The sequence below is a fragment of the Jaculus jaculus genome, chromosome 16 (genome assembly GCF_020740685.1).
Source record: "Jaculus jaculus isolate mJacJac1 chromosome 16, mJacJac1.mat.Y.cur, whole genome shotgun sequence".
NCBI lineage: Eukaryota > Metazoa > Chordata > Mammalia > Rodentia > Dipodidae > Jaculus > Jaculus jaculus.
The window spans coordinates 47,602,930-47,630,658 of record NC_059117.1 but is presented as its reverse complement, the minus strand read 5'-3'; the positions used below and the strand labels follow the sequence as shown (position 1 = coordinate 47,630,658).

At 46.5% G+C, this 27,729-nt stretch overlaps 2 protein-coding genes and 1 pseudogene across 2 annotated transcripts in view; 1 reads left to right on the top strand and 2 right to left on the bottom strand.

The window, feature by feature from the left end:
• Il17rb (interleukin 17 receptor B) overlaps positions 1–1,198 on the bottom strand; it is a 29,046-nt gene extending 27,848 nt beyond the window's left edge. Inside the window, exon 1 of the mRNA XM_004652626.2 lies at positions 1,124–1,198. Within this exon, the coding sequence (XP_004652683.1) occupies positions 1,124–1,183 (60 nt within the window). The 5' untranslated portion in view covers positions 1,184–1,198. The remainder of the gene's footprint in view (positions 1–1,123) is intronic.
• LOC101617476 lies at positions 1,187–14,848 on the bottom strand (annotated as a pseudogene).
• Chdh (choline dehydrogenase) overlaps positions 1,316–27,729 on the top strand; it is a 41,668-nt gene continuing 15,254 nt past the window's right edge. The window contains exon 1 of the mRNA XM_004652627.2: positions 1,316–1,414. The gene's annotated coding sequence lies outside the window, so the exon portion shown is untranslated. The remainder of the gene's footprint in view (positions 1,415–27,729) is intronic.

The following is a 27,729-nucleotide window of genomic DNA, read 5'->3' as shown; positions in this document are numbered from 1 at the left end:
AGTTCAAGGCCACCCTGAGACTACATAGTGAATTCCAGATCACCCTAGGCTATAGTGAGACCCAACCTTGGTGGTGGTGGGGGGGGGGGGGTGGGGGGGAAGGAAAGAAAGAAAATAAGTGTTTGGGAATAACATTGAGTCTATAAAGTATTTAATTTTTATTTAGTAAGCTGCAAACACCCGTGACAATGCACAGTATGACAAGATCACAGGCTCTAGCCTCCATATCTCCAAACACCCAGTCACACAGAAGGTATAGATTTTGAGGGTTGGAAAAATGTGGTTTGTGCAAAATCGTCCTTTGTCTTTGTGATACTCTTTTTAAACAAATGAGCCACCCTACTAGGAAGTAAATTCTTGTTGGAGGGCTGCTAAGTCAAAAGTGTAGGAAGATGCCAAACAACAGTTCCATACTAGACAAAGTCTGACTGTTGGTCTAACAGCAACTGCCACAAAGTTTCTCCTCCACTGAAAAGCCAAGGGAACCTGAGGGCTGAGAAGGCAGGACAGCAGCTAAGGACATCTGGGCACCACGGGCATGGTTCGACTTTCCATAACCATCAACAAAGATGCTATCTGCTGGGTCACGAGGACATAGATTGGATCTAAATGCTGTTTGGGGTGCGCTTCTTCCTCTAGGGTGACCCAGAAGATCTCTTCAGTCTGTCAAGCATGGGTCTGGGAAAGAAAGGAAACCTTCCTTCAAGAATCAAACATGGTTCAAGAGAGAGCAAGAAGGCAACTGGTAGTGGAGAAACTGTTATGGTGACCCAGCAGGTAGGCAGCTCAACTGTGAGGCCATAGTGAGTAGTTGGAGCAGGCTTTGGGCTGCTCCGTGGCGGCGCGTGTCATTCATTGGGAGGACACCAGCACTGAGCTGGGTACGGCCTTCGGCCCACCAAACAGGGTATGTTGGGTCTATGTGAACCCAGTGGAGTCAGTACCCATCAAATCTAATCCAATACCCCCGACACAAGCAGCCCACAGTCTGAGCAGCGCGGGGTGCAGACCTAGGCCCCTCCACGACCAGTGTCCCAGAAGCATGGGCTAGCAGGTGGCGGGGTGAGCATGCAGGAAGGATGGGAGCCGGGGAAGCGGTGCACCCGAGGTGGGGGGATCTTACCGGCTCTCGGGGCGTGGCGCTCCTGCACAGCACGGCCAGGCTCAGCAGCACAAGAGACATGGCTTAGCCACCTCGACGCGGGCTCTCGAGCGCTCTTAAAGCCGTTCCTCCGGCTCCGCCCCGCCGTCGGAGCTCGCGGGTGGGCGGGGTCCAGCGGCTGGAGGCCGGGGCGCCGGAGCGGAGCGGCCGCGGCTGGAACACGAGCCGGGCCGGCGGCTGCGCCCGCGCGGGGAGCCTGTCCCGTCGCCAAGGCCCGCGGAGCTCCCGGACGCCAGTTACCCTGCAGAGACGGTGAGTCGCTGGATCAAGGCCCGACCCCCGCCGAGGACCCGGTGTCTTCCCCCCCCCACTACCACCCGGAAAGAACCGGGGTGAGATGCAAGCCCGCGGAAACCTTGCTGACTTCTTGAATAGAGCTAGTCAGCAGGAACTTGGTGAAGCGGTTAACAGCGATAGGAATCGCCACCTCGGCCTTTCTGATAAATGGTAATGACCCACGAAAGAGAGGACTGGGGGCCCCACCAGATGTGGCGGCGCACGCCTTTAATCCCAGCACTCTGGAAGTAGAAGTAGGAGGATCGCTGTGAGTTCCAGGCCACCCTGAGACTACAGGCCTGGTCTGGTCAGCCTGGGCTAGAGTGAGACCCTACCACAAAAAAAAGGGGGGGGGTTTGACGGTTCCATTTGGGGTCCCGAAGATGATGTGGGTATGGTGACAGTGGCTGTCACATTTCCCTCTGTTCCTTCTGAGCTTCTGCCTGAAAGGGATCCATCAGCCCACATCTTCACACCTGCCCCCCAAGCTTAAGCTTAATTCTGTGAAGGTGGGTCAGGTAGCATCCTTTGAGATGTGGTGGCCTGGGAGAGGGGTAGTCCACTGTGGCACTGTGGGTGGGCCTTGGGCTTACAGTGGAGTCTGGAATCTGCTCTTCATATGTGAACAGTGTTAGATGACCAACTCAGGATGTCAAAAGGAGCCCTAAAGTGGCTGTGTTCTCTTAGACCCACCTGAGAGCCAGGTCTAAGTTTTCATCTGTGAGGCTCAGGTGCAAATTCTGATTCTGACCCGCATGGAGCAGGCCCAGTCCACAAACTTAAGATGGATTAGGGTCTCTCAAGAGCATACACTGTGGAAGTGCATAAAACTTTTCCTGGCTGGGAGTGGTAGTGCATGCCTTTAATCCCAGCACTTGCAGGAGGCAGAGATAGGAGGATCGCTGTGAGTTCCAGGCCACCCTGACCAAGGAGCTGGTGACTCAGGTAAGGCTGTGGCTTCATCCCTGCCTGGGATGGGCCACTCAACACCTCTGACTTCTTTGGGCCTGTGAACATTTCTAGCTCTCATAATGGTCCTTCTGAACAACAGACGCCTGCCAGGTACCAGGGTGCAAATGTGAGCCATGGGTGCGTGTGCTTGGAATGAAGATGAGTGCAGTGACACAAACATTCAAGGCCAGAGTGCCGCCTTGCTTCAGGAGCCCCTGGAGACAGCGACAGCCTTGTGTGCTCTGGGACTCAGGAGCCACTGAAGAGGTTTAGTTTGAGGTCAGCCTTGAGCTTTCAAAAGGCCGCTAATTTGTCTATGCAAGGCATGTGGGGTGCCAGCCCCTTTCAGAGCTATGAGGTGCAGAGGATTGCTGACATGTGTTCATTGAGTGAGTGACTGAGTGTCCGCCCCTGGCCAGGCTCCACGCTATGCTGGCAGAGCAGGCACTGCTGTGGTGAGCTCTGGACTAAGGGCAAGGGCTGGGGTGACAGGTATGCAGAGGTCAGGCCTGAAGACAGATCTGTGAGTCAGCCATTTCTAGGCCTGGGGTGAGCTGGGGTGTAGGAGAAGGCTCAACACAAGAACTCTTGGGGTCACATGGACACAGAAACCAAAAGTGGCTTCACTTGACCTTGGTAAGAACAGGTAGGACACAGGAGGAAATGGGCTCAGGAGTAGGAGTGTAGATAAGGGTATGGTTTTGGTTTAAGAAAGGGGGTAAGAGGGCTGGAGAGATGGCTTAGTGGTTAAGCGCTTGCCTGTGAAGCCTAAGGACCCCGGTTCGAGGCTCGGTTCCCCAGGTCCCACGTTAGCCAGATGCACAAGGGGGCGCACGCATCTGGAGTTCGTTTGCGGAGGCTGGAAGCCCTGGCACGCCCATTCTCTCTTTCTCCCTCTATCTGTCTTTCTCTCTGTGTCTGTCGCTCTCAAATAAAAAAAAAAATTAAAAAAAAAAAAAAAAAAAAGAAAGGGGGTAAGAGTTGAGTTCCTTCCTTTAGAAGATGGTGGTAAAGAGAGAAGACAAGTGAGATGAGGGTGGTCTGGGAGGGCTGTACATGGAGGGCGTGCCCAGGCAAGGGTGCCAGGCAGCCTATTGACATAGCTCAAGCAGGCTCCCCTGCCTTAGGGCAGGTGCTAACAGGCATAGAGATGACACCGCCCTGGCTCTAGGACAGGGGTGTGCCCATAGCCCAGGCTAGATAGGACTATAGAGTGGGCAGTAAATCGCAAAAGGTGTGAGGAAGGCCCTGCAGCCACTGCTGGAATTACTTATAGGCAAAAATACAAAGGCTGGAGAGATGGCTCAGCAGTTAAGGTTAAGGCCTGCAAAGCCTGAGTTTGATTCCCCAGTGCCCATGTAAAGCCAGATACACAAAGATGCAATGCCTGTCTCCTCAGGAGTTTTCATAGTGGCTCAGGCTACAAGTGCCTATTCATGAGTGACCCCCTGTTGACTAATTGTGCAACCTCTCTGGGGCCTGCTAGAGAGGACTTAACATGCTTCGATGCCTAAGCCTGATAACAGTGTGGGTTTACGCATTAGAGGCACCATTGGAGGGTTCAGCTTTCTCTCCTGGACTTAAGGTTCTTCTCTGAGTCTGTTTCCTTTTCTGCAAAATGAGATGGGTGAGAAAGGACTGTGGTGAGAGTTGACTCTGTCTTTAGAGATTTTCTAACATTCTGCCTTCAGTCATGTGATATGCTAAGTCTGCATTTCTGAAGGCACCATCTGGCAAAGCACACCTTCATATCCAGGGGTTGAGTAGCCGCTCACTAAATTCCAGAATGAATAAACACATGCGTTCTTCCGTGGGCATACTTAAGCATGGGGGCTACCAGGTGGGGAAAGGCCGCAGCTTGAAAGGCCTGTGAAGCCAAGTGTGATAGCACACCTTTAATCCCAGCACTCAGGAGGCAGAGGGAGGAGGATCACCCTGCGTTCAAGGCTACCCTGAGAAGTTCCAAGTCAGCCTGATCTAGAGTGAAACCCTATCTCGAAAAATCAAGGAAAAAAAAAGAAAAATGAAAAAATAAAGACCTCTGTACCAGTACCCAGACATTTGCTGTCTCTTGGCTTTGGCCATGGCTCTTGGTCTCTTGCAGCCTTAGTTTTCCCCTAACATGATGCTAACATATGCTCTGCCTCCCTAGGAGAGCTGTTAGGACACTGGGGGTGGGGGGGGGGATTGTCAGGAAAGAAAGTTCAAGGGTTTAAATGCTATGTAGATTATGTAGAAATTTACAGAAAGGGAGTCAGGGCAATAAAATTTTCTTTATTCTAATATCTCTGACCCAGATGGAGAATTTCTCTTAGATATAAGACTGAGGATAGTCTCCAGATCCAATCCCTGCTAGGAGACCTTTGTTGCTCTTCTGGAACCATCCCTGTGGGAACAAGGCCATGAGGGTTGTTGACATGTCCTGAGTCCAGCCTCCACCCACATAGGTGGAATTTTCCACTTTGTTCTTTTGCAAATATTAATCAAGGCCCTGGGCAATCAACAGTGGATTCATTGTCTGGTGGAGAAGAAGCCAGCTCTAGTGAATACCAGCTGCCTGCCAGGGCCCCTGTGGCTGGCCAGGGTTGGGACAGGAGCCCTTGGAGAATTCCAGACCCTGGTGCTACCCCTGTCCCCTGTTCTGCACCAGCTGCTTGGACTTGACCATGCCTGATTATTAATGCCAGGTTGGAGCCTAAGATCTTGAGGCCACCCAGGGTTTGCACCTTACACTTCTCAGCAGGACCATAGAACTGCATACATTATGTGCTCTGGTAGGAGGGGCTTCTTGGGAGGGTTGGGGGCAGACTCAGGACTCTTGTAATTCAATGTTAATGCCAACCCAGCCAGTTCTTGGGACTAAATCCTCTGAGGTCACAGCCTATGTGTTCTGTTCGTGGCAGAGAACCCTGTTCCCTTGTGATTTTTGTTTTATTTAATTAATTAATTTATTTTTGGTTTTTCGAGGTAGGGTCTCACTCTAGCCCAGGGTGACCTGGAATTCATTATGTAGTCTCAGCGTGGACTCGAACTCACGGCGATCCTCCTACCTCTGCCTTCTGAGTGCTAGGATTAAAGGCATGTGCCACCATGCCCGGCTTTTATTTTATTTTTTGAGGCATGGTCTTGCTCTAACCTAGGCTGACCTGGAATTCACTATGTAGTCATAGGCTGGCCTCAAACTCACAGCGATCCTCCTACCTCTGCTTCTGAGTAGGACTAAAGCTGTATGCCACCACACCTTGCCCCTTGGGGTGATTTTTGTAGTTGTGTTTGTTGCCTGGACAAACCTCAAAAACCTCGAAAATTCAAAAAAAAAAAAAAAAAGCTGTGGAACTTAAACATAGAACCCTGATGTTAAGACAAATACAAGTGTGTGCTTATTTTATATGTTTATACTTGAAAGTTTTTTTTTTTTTTTTTCGAGGTAGGGTCTCGCTGTAGCCCAGGCTGACCTGGAATTCACTATGTCGTCTCAGGGTGGCCTCGAAATCACGGTGATCCTCCTACCTCTGCCTCTTGAGTGCTGGGATTGCACACCTGGCTTGTGTGTGTCCTGGGGAATCAAATTTCAGTCCTTTGACTTTGCAGACTAGTGCCTCAATCACTAAGCTATCTCTCCAGCCTGATGTTTTTTTTTTGTTTGTTTGTTTATTTGTTTTTTGTTTTTCAAGGTAAGGTCTCACTCTATCTCAAAGTGACCTGGAATTCACTATGTGAATTCAGGGTGGCCTCGAACTCTCGAACTCTCGGTGATCCTCCTACCTCTGCCCCCTGAACACTGGGATTAAAGGAATACATCACCATGCCTGGCCTGATTTTTTTGTTTGTTTGTTTGCTTATTTGCAAACAGGAAGAGATAGAAGAGAGACAGACAGAGAGAATGGGTGTGCCAGGGCCTCCGGCTACTGCACACCAATTCCATATGCATATACCACTTTGTGCATCTAGCTTAATGTGGGTATTGGGGTATCGAACCCAGGCTGTTAAGCTTTACAGGCAAGCAGCTTTTTTTTTCAATTTTTTTTTATTAACAACTTCCATTATTATAAAAATTATTCCATGGTAATACCCCCCCCACTTTCCCCTTTGAAACTCCCTTCTCCATCATATCCACTCCCCATCTCAATCAGTGCCTCTTATTTTGATGTCACCATCTTTTCTTCCTATTATGATGGTCTTGTGTAGATAGTTTCAGGCAGTGTGAGGTATCCAGGCCATTTTGTGTCTGGGGGAGCACGTTGTAAGGAGTCCTACCCTTCCTTTGGCTCTTACATTCTTTCTGCCACCTCTTCCACAATAGACCCTGAGCCTTGGAAAGTGTGATAGATATATTGCAGTAAAGCACTCCTGTCACTTCTTTCTAGCACCATGATGCCTTCTGAGTCATCCCAAGGTCACTGCCATCTGAAAAGAAAAGGTTCTCTACCAAAAGTGAGAGTAGCATTAATATGAGGGTATAAACATTAAGAGAAGTGCTTATTTGGCAGTTTGATGAGCATAGTATATACATTTAGCCAGTCATCAGCAGACTTTACACCCTTAGGGCTTATGACTACCCGTTTGAAGTTTTCAGTATCAGGGATGTATTCCCTCCCATGGAGCAAGCCTCCAGTCCAATTAGAGGGCAGTTGGTTTCCACCATGATAGACATGCCACTATTGCACCTGTTGGCTCATTTGGCCTGGCTACAGGCCAGCATCCAAACTGCTGAACCTTCATGATCTATTTTTCATGGGGAGACAGTGTTATCATGTCTAGGGATACATTCTAGAGATTGGGGCTTAGTTTAGTGACAGCATAATTTTCAGTTGATACAAAAGAGCAGTAAGGGGCTGGAGAGATGGCTTAGCGGTTAAGCGCTTGCCTGTGAAGCCTAAGGACCCCGGTTCGAGGCTCGGTTCCCCAGGTCCCACGTTAGCCAGATGCACAAGGGGGCGCACGCGTCTGGAGTTCGTTTGCAGAGGCTGGAAGCCCTGGCGCGCCCATTCCCTCTCTCTCCCTCTATCTGACTTTCTCTCTGTGTCTGTCGCTCTCAAATAAATAAATAATTAATTTAAAAAAAAAGAGCAGTAAGATTCTTTTTTCTTTTTTTTGGTGTGTGATGTGTGTGCATGTGGCTAGATGTTTGTATTCATGGGCACATGTGTGTACAGGTGTGCATGCGTGAATATGCACATGGTTGAGTGTCTTCCTATACCACTTCTTCACTTTTTGTTTGTTTGTTTGTTGGTTGGTTGGTTTTTTTTGTTGTTGTTGTTGTTTGTTTGTTTTGAGGTAGGATGTAGCCCAGGCTGACCTGGAATTCACTGTGTAGTCTCAGGGTGTACTCACAGTGATCCTCCTACCTCTGCCTCCTGAGTGCTGAGATTAAAGGTGTGCGCCGGGCTAGAGAGATGTCGTAGTGGTTAAGCGCTTGCCTGTGAAGCCTAAGGACCTGGGTTCAAGGCTCAATTCCCCAGGACCCACGTTTGCCAGATGCACAAGGGGGCGCATGCGTCTGGAGTTCGTTTGCAGTGGCTGGAAGCCCTGGTGCGCCCATTCTCTCTCTTCTCTCCCTGTCTGCCTCTTTCTCCCTCTGTCACTATCAAATAAATAAATAAAAATAAACAAAAAAAATTAAAAAAAAAATAAAGGTGTGTGCCACCACACCTGGCCCCAAGGAGCTACTCTTAATGTACCCAGACTTTTAGAGCCAAAGCTTGGCTTTGGCAGCCTGGACAGGCTGGGCTGGGTCACTCATCCCAATGCACCAATAAAGAGGTGAGTAACAGTTAAAAAGCAGAGAGAGAAGGTTTAATCAATGTAGCAAAATTGAAAAGAACAGGGCTCCAGGTAACCCGAAGTCTGCTGTCTTTAGGTTTAATGGAAGAATTTTGGTGAGCAGTGTGGGTCAGGGTGTGGTCTGCTTGCTGTTTGACTCACTAAGTTGTCTTCTACAAGGTGGCCTTATTCTTATTTTTTCTGTTTGTTTGTTTCTTTGAGGTCGGGTCTTACTCGAACCCAGGCTGACCTGGAATTAGTCTCAGGCTGGCCTTCAATTCATGGTGATCTGCCTACCTCTGCCTCCCAGGTGCTGGGGTTGAAGCCATGTACCTCCACACCCAGCAAGGTGGTCTTATTGCTTGAGTGATTGATTACTCATGTTCCAGGGTACAGCCTGGCCCTCCCAGATAATTACGCTCATCTAGGGGTTGGTCTGTCTTAGGAGGCTCTATTCTGGGAATGCAAGATGACTATAGGTTTAAGACAGTGACTTATCTCTTTGCCTTTGGCCTTGAAGGGAGATGAGATAGATTAGGTAGAAAACTCCTCAGTCATTAACATACCTAGGCAGAGTCAACCGGGAGTCCAACTTGGAGTAAAGAAGACAGACACAAAACGAAGGCAGATGAGCTGACCTGGAACTTACTATGTAGTCTCAGGGTGGCCTTGAACTCATGGCGATCCTACCTCTGCCTCCCGAGTACTGGGATTATAGGCGTGTGCCACTGTGCCTGGCTTAAATACCTTTTTAATACAATTCACTCTATGGCTTCTGTTCCTCTAGAGAACCCTGACTAATACACTTTCTTTTCTTTTATTTTGAGATAAGATCTCATGTACCCTACTCTGAGACTGGAATTTTCTGTCAGTGGTGAGGGAAAGAGACTTCACTGTTTGAACATTTTTTTGACCAATAAATACGTTTTTTTAAAATTTTAAATCTTCAAAATGTAGTCTCATGGTGGCCTCGAACTCATGGCAATCCTCTACCTCTACCTCCCAAGTGCTGGGATTAAAGGTATGAGCCACCACGCCTGGCCGGTTCCCCCTTTTTTTTTTGAAATAGGTTCTCACTCTAGCCTAGGCTGGCCTCGAACTCTCAGAATTCCTCTGCTCCTCTACCCCTGCCTTCTGAGTGCTGGGTTTGAAGGCATGTGCCACCACGTCTGGCATAAGTTTTTAAGGTTACATGATTTAGGGGCACAAGTAGACAATGCAAGAAAGAAAGTACAAATGGGGCCTGGAGAGATGGCTTAGTGGTTAAGGCATTTGCCTGCAAAGACTAAGGACCCAGGTTCAATCCCCAGCACCCACATAAACCAGATACACATGGTGGCACATGTGTCTGAAATTTGTTTGCAGTGGCTGGAGGCCATGATGTGCCCATTCTTCCAAATAGTTAAAAAATAAAAATTTAATATACAAAATGGAAAGTACAAAAGTAGAACAAAACGGTATTTGTTCAGGGGTGTTTGTGTTCTATGGCTGCACTAACCACATAACATTCAAGCAGGTGCAGCCGCAGAGATGGGGTGGAGACTCAGGGTCATACTGTCTCCATGGTAAAGCTTGTACAATAGAAACCATGCTTTAGAGAAACATCTGGGCCTGGTTTCTTTGTTAAATTTCTTCTACCACAACTAAGAGAAATTCCATGCTCATGTTTCACAGACAATCACAAAAAGCACAAGAGCAGAATGTGCGGTGCCATATTTACTGAGATTTTTGCGATGGTTAATCTCTGGTTGTCAATTTGACAAGATTTAGACTCAACAAGGAAACAAACCTCTGATCACATTTGTGAGAGACTTTCTGGATTCTAGTTGAGATGGGAGGACTCTAACGGTGGGTGGCACCCTCCTATTGGCTGTCTTCTTGGACTGAATGAAAAGGATAAAGCTAAAAACTAAGCCAGGCGTGGTGGCACGCCTTTAATCCCAGCACTCAGGAGGCAGAGGTTGGAAGATCACCTTAGTTCAAGGCTACAGACTCTACCTCATACAACAAAAACGAGGGGCTGGAGGGATGGCTTAGCAGTTAAGACGCATGCCTGCAAAGCCCAAGGACCCAGGTTTGATTCTCCAGATTCCACGTAAGCAAGATGCACATGGTTGTGCCTGCATCTGGAGTTCCTTTGCAGTGGCTGGAGGTCCTGGTGCACCTATTCTCAGTCTCTCTTTCTCTCTCTGTCTCTAATAAATAAATAATAAATCTAACAACAACAACAGAGACAGAAATGAAACAAAACCAAGAATAAAGAAGTGCAGCTGAAAGGGACCGTAGCAAAGCTTGGCAGAAGGCCCAGGCTCCTGAGGTCTGCAGTCCTTTACCCCTCAGCCTAGCCCTTGTCTCCTAGCGTGCTCCCTCCCTCCTTGGCTAGAGATCCTGGGAAGTCTAAGGCAATAACTACAGAAATCCTCTTTACTATGGAAATTTTTAGCATGTAATTTAGCCAGGGAACTTGATGTGGGGACTCCACCTCTTCCTGTCAAGCACCTTCCATGGTATTGCCTGTCTTACCTTAAGGGAGGAGTGGGTGTGCCCCACATGTGCATCTGGCTTAAGTGAATACCAGGTCATTAGGCTTTGCAGACAAGCACTTTAACCACTGATCCATCTCTCCAGCACCCAAATATATTTTATCTGCCAATTTTCCCATGTATATTTCTTTTTTATTTTATTTTAAATATTTAATATCATTTATTTACAAATAAATAATATGTATAGTAAACATGAAATTTTATACAACATTAGTAATCTCCAAGGACATACAATGAGACTACTATAAACCCCAAATGAATAAGCCTTCAGTTTTAAGACTGCCCAGGCTCAAGTACTGGTTCCTTCCCTTGTTTGTCAAATCATGGTGGAAGATATCTTGCTTTTGTTTCGGTTTGTTTTTCTTTGTTTTTTCCAGGTAGGGTCTCACTCTAGCTCAGGCTGACCTGGCTAGGTAGTCTCAGGGTGGCCTTGAACTCACGTGACTCTCCTACCTCTGCCTCCCAAGTGCTGGAATTAAAGGCGTGTCCACCATGCCCAGCTCTTTCTGAAACTTAAACCAACAATGTACCATTAATATAAAACTATCTTTCTGTTACTCTGAACTTGTGGTCCAGTTAATTTTATTTCTGTACCTGAGCATGTATAAATGTCATACATAGGAGAAAAATAACTGGGCCTTAAATCAAGGGCCATTTTCACTATTTCGCTCAAAATTCTTATATAATTATGTATCAAGAGGCTAATCTACTTAGAGAGGTCATCTTAGAATAGCATTTGTGTTTTAAAATGAATAGTTCTCAAATCTCTAAATTAATCTTTCAGAAGGCATTGGTTGTTTTTTTTAAAAAATCTCCTTCTTTGTCTGCCATTCAGTATCAGCTTTTCTTCTTTTTTAATTTTTAATTTTTTTATTAATTAGTTTTATATTCAGCAAGTACAGTCAGTTTGGTACCATTATTAGGCTCATCCATGACCTACCCCCTCCCCCTGGCCCCTCCTTGTTGAGGTCGTGCATTGTGGGGTTAGCCCACAGTTATGTGTAGGATAAATGTCTCTGCATATCATGACCCAACATGTGACTCTGACATTCTTTCCGCCCCCTCTTCCACAAAATTTCCCTGAGCCATGTTGGGTTCATTTTTGGTCTGCTTCAGTGATGAGGTGTTGGAGGCCTCTGGGGCTCTGGCTTTCTGATTTGGTAGGGGTTGATTTTTCTCTGTGTTGGTCTCCTTCACCCTTGTGTTGGTACCCAGTTCACCAGGAAAACAGCATCCTTGCTTGTTTCGCCAGTTTTTCTTAGTTTTAGCCGGGGCCCTTTTTAGGTATGATGGGGTGGCTCTCTCCTTAGGATCTACATCTATCTGAAAAAGAGAAGCAGATTCTCCAACAGAGAGTAAGTTAGCACCAGGACAAATGAGATAACCTGTACTTTTTTTAATAGAGAATTTAATAGGTGTAGGCCCTCTTGTAGTCCACGATTGATGGTAGCTTAATAATGGACAGTGGGCTTATGTTTGGATATGGTTCTGACTTGTTTCCCAGCTCCAGCTATGTATGGGTCTTGTACCACTGAGGGGATTAGTTAGCCAAATCAAGAGCAGTTGGTTCCCCACCATGGCTGTGTGCCACTATTGCACTTGTGTGGGCATCACAACAGGTTATTTGCTGCTAAGTAGGTTAGACCACGAGTTGCTTGGACAGATATTGGTCATTTCCCCCAGTCACCCTTGTAGCACCTTCTGGCACTAGATGCGCTGACTGTCTGGGGACTGACTCTCTTCCAGCTTCCAGCCATGCCATCCCATTTTACGTGTCGACCGCATAAGGTGTCCTCAGCAGTAGGGTCTTACCACTAACCCTTGGTAGGTCATCAAGTACTCAGACAGAAATCTGTCTTTCTTTTAGGAAACCTTGTAGGTCTCTCTGATCAAGCTCATTGTGGATGATAGCCACATGCTGGTACTGGGAGTTACAGGTCAGTGCCCACTAAGAAAAGGAAGAAACAGATAACTAATATACAAGAGTTAGGGAGAAGAGAGAGAGAGAGGGAAGGAGGGAGAGACCAGTGCCCTTAGAGGGAACACCTGAACCAAAAGGCACTGGTTTTTAAAAATGTCCTAAAGCACTGGTCGATTGACTGTGAGAAACCACATAACTAAGTCCAGAAAGGTGTTTTCAACTGGAAGTAGCACCTACCCCACATTGCATATAGCAATGAGGCTTTCTAGAAAATCAGATGCATGTTTCTGCTTACATAGCACCACTTATAACTCACAACTTCTAAAAGTAACTAAAGAGTGTCAGAGTGTCTAAAATTTAAACATACAAACCTCCACACATCCTTCTATTCCTGACATGAAAGGTACTTAATAAGTTATATGTTCTACTTACATTAAAAAAAGAACAAGATACCTCTCATGTAAGTAGAAATTACTTAAAATATAAAGGGTAAGGATGAAAGATGAGCTATCCAGTCCACATAAATTACATTAAAACCCAAACATAATAGAAACAGAGGTGAATTTTTCCTAAAAGGCATATTCACAATTCTTACTCCCAAGGAGGGTAAGTTATACTACAAATAAATTTATATAGACTAAGATTTTCCTTGCCGTGATCTGTAAATAAAAGTAAAGTCCTTGTTGTCTAAACTTTTCGGGTTACGTAGTTAAGAGATCCAGAACTGTTTTCTGGGGAGGCCGCTAGTTGAGGTACTGCGCACACTCGTGTGAATGGGCTGTCTGTGCACTGGGCCGGGCTCGTTCCTTTTCTTGAGCGTCTTTGCGCATGTGAAGCACAACATAAGATGTCCTGTTTTGCCATGAACAACGCAACTGTTTTTAGGGCGACCTTGGCAAATCACACGAGGCTCAGTGGCATTAAGGGGGAAACCAGACTCCATACTTTCTTCCTTGTCTTGTGTTTCTTCCTTCTCCACCTCTTTCAAGTCTTGGCTGCTACAAATCATGCTGCTGGAAGTCGATGGCTGAGAATGCTCTTCACTTTCTTGGGACTGGGAGGCTTGTGTGACTAGATCATCATTTTCCTCAATACATGTCCCTCTGGAGTCATTCACTGCAGGTTTTTTGTTTGTTTGTTTGTTTTGTTTTATAGCATCAGGCACATCCAAGCCCTCTTCTGTCTGAGCTGAGTTTTCTAGTTTGGCTTTTTCAATGATTCCCCTCTATCTTTCCCTTTATCATCTGGAAGCCAGTTTTCATGAAGGGCCCAACATCTGTTGCAATGTGGTGGGAGTGGAGGCTTCATTTCATTTACAGGAAGTGCACTTCCAATAGTCCGCTAAAGGAATTTCAGGATCCTTTTCAAATGAGTCCTCGGCATCACTCTGCCCTGCCTGACACAGTAACACTCGACAAACCTCGTGATCTTCATCTGAGAGTTCTTTTCCTTCTTCACTAAACCATGCTCTTCCAAACCAAGAGATTCAACTTCAAATTCTACACTAAATTGATCAGAAACTGAATCTTGATCCAACCAATCACCCGAATGTTCACTTACACCATCATCAAGAGCCTGACTTGAGGGGGCCTCTGTGGACCCGCCACCACTGCTTCTTTCACAATACAGCTCCCGTGTCACACACAGATCCAGGCTTTCACCAAAGGAAAGGGATTTGTGGCGCCTTCTCTGTCGTTCACCAGTTCAGTCATCTGAATTTTCCTCTGTCTCACTAATCGTTCTCCTTCTAGATGAGGCCTAGATGAGGTCTAGCAGCCGGCTCTGAGGACGAAGGCTTCTCTTGCAGCTCTGGCACATTCCTTTAGACCACTCCATCTGCCAGAGGACAGCCATTCTCATACTCGTGGACCTTCCCGAGTTTGACAGCTTGTGCTGATTTACTTCTACCAAGTTTTTGTAGATTGTTGTGTATATTTTCCTGTGCTCTTTCAAAGAGAAGCTTGGCACTACAAACAAACCTCCAAGAAGATCATTTGAACAATATACAATATGCAATATATTGCTGCTTCTCATCATATAACTGTTCAGTCATAATATACTCACCAAGATAAAATATAACCTCTTTCATAGTGTATCTTTTTGTGCACCAGCAGTCCTTAACAACTTCAAAAGCAATGGCTTTGGCCTTACTAGGGTCCCTTGTTCCGAAGCTGGAATCTGTGAGGTGCTTACAGCACCGTTAGTAGACACAGACATGTTGGTATTGCACATTGGCCTGGATCAAGGTAGGAAAAAAAAAAAAAAAAAGCAGGACTGGGGATGGGTGAGTGCAGGCAGGCGTCCATCCATCCGTCTGTCTGTTGTATGTCTCTCTCCAAGTGCCAGAGAGCACAGCTGCTCCTCGGTGCCCCGTTCTTTCTCACCAGACACATGGAGGCCCCACACCCTGGGCTGCAGCCACCTGATGTTGCTCAGGGCCTGAAGATCTCGGAGTCCCACCGGAAGGCCTTATTTTATTTTTTATGAAGGAAGGAGAAACAGAGAGAATGGGTATACAATGTGCATCTGGCTTACGTGGGTACTGGGGAATCAAATCTGGGTCCTTAAGGCTTTGCAGGCAAGCACCTTAATCGGTAAGCCATCAGTACAGCCCCCAAATATTTCTTCTGCCCATTTTCCATGTGTATTTTTATACATTTATTTATTTATTTAAGAGAGCGAGAGAGAATAGGTGCGCCAGGGCATCCAGCCATTGCAACTCTAGACATGCCCTGTGCATTTGGCTTACATGGGTACTGAGGACTCTAACCCTGATCCTTAGGCTTTATAAGCAAGTGCCTTAACTGCTAAGTTGTCTCTCCAGCCCTCCATGTATATTTCTGAAACTCAGATCCATTGTCATGTCTGGTAGACTTATATACGTATTCACCATTCCCCAGTGTTGGGGTCCAAATTTAGAGAACCAAGACCAAACTTTTTGGGAGGAACCACTGCAAAGTGGTTTAGGAGTGAAAGATCAGGTCATTTGGGAGAGCTGGAAAAACTGCTGTTATTGGGGCTTGGCTGGGCAGGTGTATGGAATTTAGCCTGGAGTGACTGGGCACCAAAAGTAAAGTCCTTCAGACTGCCTTTGCAATATCCTGTTTGCTAGAGATGAAAGAATGATCTGACTTATCTCTTACCTAAAGAGTTCCCTAGATCTGTTTTTTCCACACACAAATTGATCCCTTCCTGGGAAGGAGGACCTCTTTCCTAGAATTTAAATTCTAATCCTGTGCTTAACAGAGAGTAAAGTTTAGAAAGACTATTTAGATTAAGAGAAGGAAGAGCTGGAAAGATTGCTCAGTGGTTAAGGCACTTTCCTGCAAAGCCTAAAGACCCAGGTTTGACTCTCTAGGACCCTCATAAGCCAGATAAACAAGGTGGTACATGCGTCTGGAGTTCGTTTGCAGTGGCTGAAGGCCCTGGCACACCCATTCTGTATCTGCCCCGCCTCCCACCAAACAAAATAAATAAGTTTTTAAAAATAAATTCTAATCCTGACATTGTGGTTGGTCAAGTTCAACTCCCACAGCTTGGTGTCATGGCTGGCCTCTTCCTGAGCAGACTCTAGCCCAGACCAATTTGCTGTCCCTTGGGCTCACCTGAGCCTGATGGTGAAGCTCACCACAATAAGGCTATAAATAGATGCACACCTAACAGGGGACAAGCTCTCTTGGCTGGCTCCTGAACTTTATGGTTCTGACCAGCTTCCCGAGTCTCAGCGCACCCTTACCCATGGGCTCTACCCCTACTGCCATCCACAAGGCCAGGAGCTCTCTGCACTTTATTCCCTTTCCTTCTCTTCTTTTTGGTTTATCAAGGTAGGGTCTTGCTCTAGCCCAGGCTGATCTGGAATCACTATGTAATCTCAGGGTGGCTTCAAATTCACAGTAATCCTCCTACTTTGGCTTCCCAAATGCTGGGATTAAAGGTGTGCACCACCACACTCGGCTCTTCCTTCTCTTTTGTTCATTTATTTATTTGCAAGCAGGAGAAAGACAGACAGACCGACAGAATGGATGCATCAGGGCCTCTAGCCACCGAAAACAAACTCTAGATGTATGTGCCACCTTGTGCATCTGGCTTACATAGGTACAAGGGAATAGAACCTGGGTCCTTAGGCTTTGCAGGAGAGCTTCTTAACCACTAAGCCATCTTTCCAGCCTTTCTTTTCTTCTCTAATCTAAATAAAGTCTATCTAAACTTTACATTCTGGTCTATGGATTTTAATTCTTTAAATTCTTTTTTAAAATTTTTTGTTATTTTTATTCATTTATTTGAGGACGACAGACAGAAAGAGAAAGAAGAAGAGAGAGAAAAAGAGAGAGAGAGAGAGACCATGGGCACGCCAGGGCCTCCAGCCACTGCAAACGAACTCCAGGTGCATGCGCCACCTTGTGCATCTGGCTTATGTGGGTACTGGGGAATCAAGCCTCTAACTGGGGTCCTTAGGCTTCACCGGCAAGTGCTTAACTGCTAAGCCATCTCTCCAGCCCAAATTCTTTAAATTCTTAAGGCAAGAATCCGAGGTACCCTAAATTTGTTTGTGGGTTGGCGTATTGGCAAGGAACCCCCAAATTCCTTTTCCAGAAGTGAGCTTTTGGTAACTGCATCCAGCTGCTGCTGTGTGGTCCATCCAAACAGCTCTGGAAGGAGAGACTAAGAGACTGATGAGAGGTGAAGACAGAGACAAAGACATAGAACTTGCACCTTACTTTGGTGTGTGTGTGGGTGGCCAGGGAGTTTTATTTATTTATTCACTGTAACCCAGGCTGGCCTGGAACTCACGGCAATTCTACCTCTGTCTCCTGAGTGCTGGGATTAAAGGCTTGTGCCACTATGCCCAACTGGGAAGTCTTTTATGCCCATCCCCTTGGGAGGCTTGGAGCTGTGGACTAGTGCTCTGGGGAAGAAGCCAAGTTGGCTACATTTCTGTTTTGACTGTGGGTACAGCAGAAGCGGGGACCAGGATGGGAGAGATTTTGAGACCCTAACACCCAGGATCCAGCCAAGAGCCACGTGTGAAGGGCAGAAGCAGCTTTTCTTTCTCCCATAATCTGGAGGCTTCTCCCTCTCCCCTTACATTTTATTTACTTGAGTTTCTTCTGCAGGATTGTGTGGGGTTTCCCCCTCCTGAACTCTGATGTGTCCCTTTATATGCAGCTCTGTCCCTGTACTTCCTGTGCCCTGGGGGATGGATGTAGAAGGGTGACCAGATGCTGAACTTTTGAACTTTTCTGTCAGGGTATTTCTTCCCTTCCCTTCCCTTCCCTTCCCTTCCCTTCCCTTCCCTTCCCTTCCCTTCCCTTCCCTTCCCTTCCCTTCCCTTCCCTTCCCTTCCCTTCCCTTCCCTTTCCTTCCCTTCCCTTCCCTTCCTTAAGGCACTTCCCTTCCCTTCCCTTCCCTTCCCTTCCCTTCCCTTCCCTTCCCTTCCCTTCCCTTCCCTTCCCTTCCCTTCCTTAAGGCACTTCCCTTCCCTTCCCTTCCCTTCCCTTCCCTTCCCTTCCCTTCCCTTCCCTTTCCTTTTCTTTTTCTTTTTCTTTTTAAAATGTTTTTTTCAAGGTAGGGTCTCATTCTAACCTAGGCTGACCTGGAATCCACTGTGTAGTCTCAGGCTGGCCTTGAATTTACAGCAATCCTCCTACCTCTACCTCCCAAGTGCTGGGATTAAAGGCATGTGCCACCACACCCAGCATGACAGGTTATTTCCTTTTCAATTTATTAACAACTTCCATGACTATAAACAATATCCCATGGTAATGCCCTCCCTGCCCCTCCTACTTTCCCCTTTGAAACTCCATTCTCCATCATATCCCCCTCCCATCTCAATCAGTCTCTCTTTTATTTTGATATCATGACCTTTTCCTCCTATTATCATGGTCTTGGGTAGGTAGTGTCAGGCACTGTGAGGTCATGGATATCCAGGCCGTTTTGTGTCTGGGGGGAGCACATTGTAAAGAGTCTTACCCTTCCTTTGGCTCTTACATTCTTTCCGCCACCTCTTCCACAATGGACCCTGAGCCTTGGAAGGTGTGATAGGAATATTGCAGTACTGAGCAGTCCTGTCACTTCTTTCCAGCACCATGATGCCTTATGAGTCATCCCAAGTCACTGCCATCTGAAAAGAGAAGATTCTCTACCAAAAGTGAGAGTAGCATTAATATATGGATATGAACATTAAGAGAAGTGCTTACTGGGCAGTTTGATAAGCATAGTATGTACATTTAGCCAGATAGCAGCAGACGTTACACCCCTAGGGCTCATGACAACCCCTGTTTTAAGTTTTCAGTATCAGGGAAGTATTCCCTCCCATGGAGCGGGCCTCCAGTCCAAGTAGAGGGCAGTTGGTTTCCACCATGACAGACGTGCTACTATTGCACCCATTGGCTCATTTAGCCTGGCTGGCATGGCAGGATATTTCTTAAGTGATATTGCATTCTGTCATCCGGATTTGGCCCCAAATACAAGGAGGAATCTTTTGTTTTTGGTTGTTTCCTATGTAAGGTCCAAATGGGAGTTAACCCTCCCCTGTTTCTTTGACTACTTCTGGTTATTCTTCTCAGGGGACTCCCAGCAGCTGTGAAGAGCTGATGCAGTGGGATGGGGAAGCTACGAGCAGCAGCAGGACACTGTTAGGATACCATAGGGAAAGTGCCCCAGGGAGATGTGAAGCTTGACCAAGTAGTGTCCATGGGATAGATAGTGACTCAGAGTTCTGAGAAATTGTTTCTCTGTACTTAAGTCTCCATGTCTCCATGTCCTCTCCTCCTAGACTAGGCAGGGCATTTAAAAATTTTACTTATTTTTTTTATTTATTTGCAAGCAGAGAGATATAGAGAAAGAGAGAGAGATGGGAGGGCAGAAGAGAGTGGGTGCACTGTGGCCTCTAGCCACTGTAAATGAACTCAGATGCATGCACCACTTTGTGCATATGGCTTACATAGGTACTGGGGAATTGAACATGGGTCGTTAGGCTCTAAAGGCTGGTGCCTTAACTGTTGAGCTATCTCTCCAGCCTAAATGTATTTATTTATTTGCAAGCAGAAAGTGATAGGGGAAAGATTGAGCAGAGAGAGAATGCCCCTCTAAAATCCACCCTTCTTTGAATCCCCTCTCCCTTCCAACTAATCACTTTTCTATTTTGAGGTCATCATCTTTTCCTCCTATCATGAGGGTCTTGTGTAGGTAGTGTTAAACACTTCAAGGTCATGAATATCCAGGCCACTTTATGATTGCACTGTAAGCAGTCCTTCCCTTCCTTTGGCTCTTAGATTCTTTCTGCCACCTCTTTTGAACCCTAAGCCTTGGAGGGCATGACAGAGGTATTTCAGTACTGAATTCTCCACAGTTGTTTCTTCTTAGCTCTGTAGTGACTTTTGAGTCATCCCAGTGGTCACTATCATCTGCAAAGAGAAGCTTCACAAAAGTGAGAATAGACTTAATATATGAATATGAACATTAAAATAAGAGCTTAAGGGCAGTTTGGTGAGAATAATATATGCATTTAGCCAGACAAGAGCAGACTTTACACCCCTAAAGCTCATGATCTCCAGCCATAGGATTTTTTTTCCCCAGCCATAGGCTTTTGAATAGGTTTTCTTCAGTCCACTTAGAGAGCAGTTGGTTTCTCCCATAACAAAGACATGCCATTGTTGCACCATTTGACACATTTGACCTGACTGGCCAATCTCAAGGCTTGCAGAGTCCACTGCTGTTTTTTGTTTTGATGTCTTCTCTCTCCCTAGGGCTGCATGCAGTGTAGCTTTTTCCAGCTGTCTGTCAGCTGGTCTACAGGGAGGAGGCTTCCAGCTCTGCTTGAGCTTGACTTCTCAGTGACCTGCAGCCCAAGCATGTGGAGTCTTCAGCAATAGGGTCTTACAATCTCATTTTGATGAGAAACCAAGAGCCTTGGCAATGGCCTGTAATGTTTTGGGGGTATCAGGGTCCTACCTGGCCAACAACTTACTGGAAGGTATCCACCAGATAGGGCATTTTTATGTACCACTCATATGGCAAGACCGCAAGTCCTGTCTCAATGAATGAAACTCTTCCCACTCTGGGACACATTCACCCTCACCCTTAGCCCAGTGACGGCTAGTGGTAAGGAAGTGGGTTCACCAGGAAGCATCTGCTAGGCTTTAGGAAAGCAGCAGGACCTTTGCAAACTCCTGGGCCTCCCTTTGCCTTAGTGTGGGTGTTTGGTACATTTCCATGTGCTCGCTGCCCTGATGTGGCTTTGTTGAGTGGAACCATGGCGGGGTGGGTCCAGCCTCTGACTTGACGAGAGGGTGGGCCGGGAGGGACTTGATCTACCTACTAGCACTTGCTGCCCTTGGGTTAGTAATGATGATGCTCTCAGCACACCCCCCTCCTGCTGCTGCTTTGGGGTCACAGGGGGATAACCCACCCTAGCAGTCAGTGCAGACTGCCATTCCTTTGGTCATAGGTTTGGTGCTGGTGCAGTGCCCTCCTGGGGCTCTTATCATCTACGCAGAGCCCGGTCTCTATTGGGAGCCTCATTATGGGTCTCTGGGTTTTACTAGTCAAATCCAATACTGGTGGGTCAGGTGACCAAAGTCAGGTGATCCATCCCCAGTCCTCAAGGTAAAGGCAGGGGTGACTGAGAGCCCCCCCCCCCCATATTTTCTGCAGCTCCACTGAAGGATCTTAGCCATGGGCAGAGTAACAGGCATGAGGGTCAAGTAGGAGCTTGGGATGGTGCTCCTGGCCTCATGTGCTGAGGCTTTGAGCTATGAAGTGACATTCTACGCATTGAAGATTGTGAGGAGCTGAGCTCTGCTCACCTGAGCCCGTACAGGCACTGTTTAGGTGGTGAGCAGAAACTACTTTCTAGTCAGCATCACCCTGTTGTTGAGCAGTCAGATTGTTTGTAATGCGTTGAGGGTTACCAGCCTAGGATGGATCCCTGGTAATACTGGGAGTGGGATGGTTGAGACCAAGAACTTTAAGGTCCTGATGTGCCCACTGTCTTCTGGAAAGGCTTCTGTGCTCCCCATCTGTGGCCAAAGCCCAACCAGTATTTGAATCAAGTCCAAGCTTCTCCCAGGACAAAGCAGACCCTAGACATCAGTTGGGTACAAGGCCTGCCTAGGAGTGCTCAGTCCTTCATGAGCCATTTTCTGTTCTTGGGAAGGAGCCTGACTACACTGACCAAAACAGGAAAAATGTACACACACACACATATACACACATGCATGCACACATGCACACATGTACACACACCCCATAAGAGACAGGGTGCAAGGAGGAAGGAAATGCAGAGTCCTGTTCAAAGGATCCTTTCAAATGGCTTTGTCAGCATTCCAGCCACACAGTTCTGTAATTAATGGGTCCCAAGTACAGGACTCAAAATGGTGGGTATGCACTTCATTTGGGCTGTGGATCTTTTAAAAAAATTTTTTGTTTATTTTTATTTATTTATTTGAGTGCGACAGACAGAGAGAAGGAGGTAGAGAGAGAGAAAGAATGGGCATGCCAGGGCCTCCAGCCACTGCAAACAAACTCCAGACGCATGTGACCCATTGTACATCTGGCTAACGTGGGTCCTGGGGAATCAAGCCTCAAACCGGGGTCCTTAGGCTTCATAGGCAAGCGCCTAATCGCTAAGCCATCTCTCTAGCCCCGCTGTGGATCTTTTGCAACTTAACTCCACTCAAATGATAAAACTTGTATAACTGGTCACGTGGTCTGTTTTGTCATATAAGATGGTATTCTGACCACAGAGCTGGGTATGTTTTTCACTACCTGATTTCAGTTGCTGATTTCAGAAGCCTATGCTTAAGCTGTGGAGGACTGTGGTAGTGGAGGCCACTTGCAAGTGCAGCTGGGTGCAGTGGCTCTGTGTTTGTGATTCCCCATTTAATTTCCTTTCTGAACTTGACCCAGACACTGGTGGGATCACTATCAAGGCTAGCTGGCCAGATGGATGACAGGTCTTGGTGGGTCTACCCTCTGCTCCTGAAGGGAAGGGGTGGGGATGGCATGAGAGCCCCCTTCCCCCATCGGCCCAGGAGGAAGAACAGGCAAAGATCTCCTGTCCTTCATGGAACATGGCCAAGCGGCATGTCTTCTCTTGTCCAGAGCCTTAGCCTAGGTCCAGCCAAGCTTGGCCTCAGGAAATGGGGTAGGTTGAGGGTATATATCCAAGAAGCCTTGAACACCACCACACTTGCTTCACCCCTACCCTCACTGCATGTGGTAGACAGACCCTACTGGCCACAAGAACATCAGCTGTCCATTCTCTGGTCTCATTATCACATGCCTTCTGCCTTGTCCTATAGCTCAATGACTTGGGCAAGCTGCTTCTTAGTGCTTCCTTCCCTGTCAGCTTGTCTGTCTACCACTCAGTCTGGGAATGGGCAGTGTGAGGGACTGAGAGGGCACTGTACTAGGGTCTCAGGGGTCTCCTCAAAGAATGCCCCTTGGGTAGTAGCTTGTTCAGCCCATTCTTTCTTTCCTTCATTCCCATTGCAACCATGTAGGTCTTGCTACATGCTGCCAGGCTTTGAGCCCTAGTGATGACTGTCTGACTCCTTCCAGCTCAAGGTACCTCTGGAGGGGTCCTGTGGGGCTCAGCAACAATTCTGCTCTGAGATGGGATCTACCCTTGGCATTGGCCCTAGCCCTGGCACAGGGTGGGGAGCTAGGCCCCAGCTGTGCCCATCTCCCTTCTTCAGCAGTTTCTTGTCTGGACTGCTTGTCAGGGTGGTAGAGATACCTAAGGGAGTCTCTGAGGGCAGCCAGAAATGTCCCTGCTTAGTCCTGACCTGGCTATCCCACCCATGCCCAAGAGCCAGAGATACCTATGACAAGTTCAGGGCCAGACCAGAGCTGACCTCAGGACAGTTAAAGGCCCCTCCATGTGGCAAGTGAGGGTGTCCTGGTGGAAGAGTTGGAGATATGGCTGTGGTAAGAAGTGGCATTTTGCAATACCTGTGGCAAAGGAAAGGAAGTGTCTTGTCTTCACTTATCTACAGAGCCCCATGTCTTCTCACCGTGGCGCCCGGGGCCTCCTAATCCTGTGTGCTTTAATTATTCCTGCTTGTTTCAGACCTTGACACCATTCACCTAGACTAAATTATTTCTTTTTTCTTTTGGTTTTTCAAGGTAGGGTCTCACTCTGATCTCTTATATCTGTTTTTAAGTATGTTATTTATTTATTTGGGGGATAGCCTCTAGCCACTGCAAATGAACTCCAGATGCATGCACTACCTTGTGCATCTGGCTTTACATGGGTACTGGGGAGTCAAACTCAGGTCCTTAGGCTTTGCAGGCAAGCACCTTAGTTGCTGAGCCATCTCTCCACCCCCATCTTTTTTTTTGAGATAGAGTCACACTCTGTAGTTCCAAGCTGGCCTCAAACTCACAGTGATCCTCCAACCTTTGCCTACAAAGTGCTGGGATTAAAGGCATGCACCACCATGCCCAGCTTTTAGATTTTTGAGGTAGGGTCTGGCTCTAACCCAGACTGACCTGGAATTCACTATGTAGTCTCAGGGTGGCCTCAAACTCACAGCAATCTTCTTACCTCAGCCTCCTGAGTGCTGGTATTAAAGGCATGCACTACCATGCTCAGGGGAGGGAGAGAGAGAGAGAGAGAATATGGATGCACCAGGGTCTTCAGCTGCTGCAAAGGAACTCCAGACACATGTACTACCTTGTTCATCTGGCTTACATGGGTACTGGGGAATTCAACCTGTGTACTTAGGCCTCAAAGGCAAGAGCCTTAACTGCTATTGGCTTACAGGGCAAGTGTTCATCATGGCAAGAGCAAGTATCTGGTGTCACATCTTCACATCAACAGGAAGTAAAGAGAGCAAGAACATCCAGTGGGATGGAACCTTAATACCTCAAGGACCCCCCCATAGTGACTTATTTCCTCCAGCAAGGCTCCACTTCCTAAAGGTTCCACAAAACTTCTTTAGCAAGCCAGGTGTGGTGGCACACACCTTTAATCCCAGCACTTGTGAGGCAGAGGTAGGGGGATTGCCATGAGTTCAAGGCCACCCTGAGACTCCATGGTGAATTCCAGGTCAGCCTGGGCTAGAGTGAGACCCTACCTCGAGAAACCAAAAAAAAAAAAAAAAAAAAAATTTCCTTAGCAGTGCCATTGTGGTGTGGTGGTGGTGATTTGGATGTAAAATGTCCCCCATAGCCCCAAGGGTTTTGTTTGTTTGTTTGTTTTATTGAGGTAGGGGTCTTACTGTGTGGTCTCAGGCTGGCCTTGAACTCATGGTGGTTATACCTCTGCCTCCTGGTTGCTGGGGTTAAAGGTGTGCACCACCATGCCCAGCATCAAGTATTTGTGATGAAGCTTCCTACTTTGTCTTCTAGCTGGAGAGCCTTTGGGAAGTAGAGTCTTGCTGGAGGAGGTGTGTTGCTGGAGGCAGGGCTCACTAGTCAGTTCAACCCACTCTGTGCGCAGAATTAATTTGACCTTGCTGTAGTCTGTCTGGTATGGATGGGATGAGGTGGGATGGCTTCTTACACCATGATGAAGCTTCCCCTGAAAACTGTAAGCCTGAAATAAACCCTTTCTTTTCATGAATTGCTTCTGGTTAGATGTTTTGTCCCAGCAAAGAGAATGTAAATGCTACAGCCACCAGCTGAGGATGAGGTGTTCAAACACAAGAGGTTGTCATTTTACATTCAAACCACCACACTTGGTTTCTGGGTTTTATGCAAAGGAAGACCAAACTCAGGTACTTAGGTTTGAGTGATGAGTGCTTTATCCACTGAGCTATCTATCTCTCAGCTCCATTTCAATCATTGTAACGCTTATATCCCAGTGGCATGAAGCCCATACACAGTGGTGTACAGTCTTCATTGCCAGCATCCATTAATTTTTCAGCTAAGCAAACAAAAGCACTTGTGCCAGTTAAACAGCGTCTCTTACCAGGCGTGATAGCATACGCCTTTAATCCCAGCACTCAGGAGGTAGAGGTAGGAGGATCATTTTGTGTTCAAGGCTAGCATGAGGCTGCATAGTTAATTCTAGGTCAACCTGGGCTAGAGAGAGACCCTAGTTCAAAAAACAAAACAAGCAAACAAACAAAAAAACAGCATCTCGTACTTCCTTTCTTCCTCAGCACCTGGTATGGTAATCTCTCATCACTTTCTCTTTCTATGAATTTACCTATTCTGAGTACCTTGTAAATGGAATCATATATTTGAACTTGGAGGTTTGGTTTATTTCACAAAACATTTTTTTTTTTTTTTTTTTTTTTTTTTTTTTTTTTGGTTTTCCGAGGTAGGGTCTCACTCTGGCTCAGGCTGACCTGGAATTCACTATGTGGTCTCAGGGTGGCCTCGAACTCTCAGTGATCCTCCTACCTCTGCCTCCCGAGTGCTGGGATTAAAGGCGTGTGCCACCACACCTGGCACAAAACATATTTCTTTTCTTTTATAAAAAAGAATCTTTTGAAAAATATTTATTTATTTATTTATTTTGGTTTTTAGAGGTAGGGTTTTGCTCTAGCCTAGGCTAACTTGGAATTCACTGTGTAGTCTCAGGGTGGCCTGGAACTCATGGCAATCCTCCTACCTGTGCTTCCCGAGTGCTGATATTAAAGGCATGTACCACCATGTCTGGCAAAAAAAAATATTTATTTACTTGGGGCTGGAGAGATGGCTTAACAGTTAAGCGCTTGCCTATGAAGCCTAAGGACCCCGGTTCAAGGCTTGATTCCCTAGGACCCACGTTAGCCAGATGCACAAGGGGGCACATGCATCTGGAGTTCATCTGCAGTGGTTGGAGGCCCTGGCACACCCATTCTCTCTCTCTTCCTGCCTATTTCTCTCTCTCTCTCTCTGAAATAAATAAATTTTTAAATAAAAAAATGTTTTAATAAAAAAAATATTTATTTGCTTATTTGTGTATGTGTGTGGAAGAGAGAGAGCCTGAGAGTATATGGGTGCACCAAGGCCTCAGAAGCATAAGTCATTTTGTGCATGTGGCTTTATGTAGGTACTAGGGAATTGAATCCAGGCTGGCAGGCTTTGCAAGCAAGTACCTTTAACCACTGAGCCATCCTTCTAGCTGGTTTTGTTTTGTTTTGTTTTGTTTTTGAGATAGACCCTTGCTATATAGCCCTGGTTGGTGTGTGCACTGTATAGATTTGGCTGGCCTCAGATTTGCACTGATGCAATGATCAATCCTCATGCATTTGTCCCAAGTGCTGCTTATATGTATGTTCCAGCCTTCTTAACTTGTTGCTGTCATTGCATCCTTTGATAAACAAAAATATATAAGTTTGAGGAAGTATTTTTTTTTGTTATTTATAGTGATATTACATTGAAGAAAGCACCACCAAAACCACTGTTTGATCTGGTTTGAAGTAATTTTTTTAATATTTTATTTTTATTTATTTATTTGTTTGAGAGAGAGAGAGAATGGGCACATGAGGGCCTTCAATCACTGCAACGAACTCCAGACGCATGCACCCCCTTGTGCATCTGGCTTACATGGGTCCTGGGGAATTGCACCTGGGTCTTTTGGCTTTGCAGGCAAACGCCTTAACTGCTAAGCCATCCCTTCCAGCTTTTTTTTGGGGGGGGTGTCTGAAAGTTACATTTGATCATTTCTTGCCATTTTTTTTAAAATTTTTATTAGCATTTTCCATGATTATTAAAAAAAATCCCATGGTAATTCCCTCCTTCCCCCCCCCCCACTTTCCCCTTTGAAATTCCATTCTCCATCATATTACCTCCCCATCACAGTCATTGTTTTTTTTTGAGATAGGGTCTCACTCTAGCCCAGGCTGAACTGGAATTCACCATGGAATCTTAGGAAGGCCATGAACTCACAGCAGTCCTCCTATCTCTGCCTCCCAAGTGCTGGGATTAAAGGTGTGTGCCACCACACCCAGCCTGAAGTAATTTTTTAAAAAATTATTTACTTATTTATGTCTGTGTGTACACCAAAACCTCTTGCTGCTGCAAAGAAATAAAAGATGTTTGCACCATTTTTTGTGCTTGGCTTATGTGGGTGGCTTGGGAATTGATCCCAAGCTGGAAGGCTTTGCAAGCAAGTACCTTTAACCACTAAGCTATCTTTCCAGCCTCCTGAGTTATGCATGTGTTCGTATGTG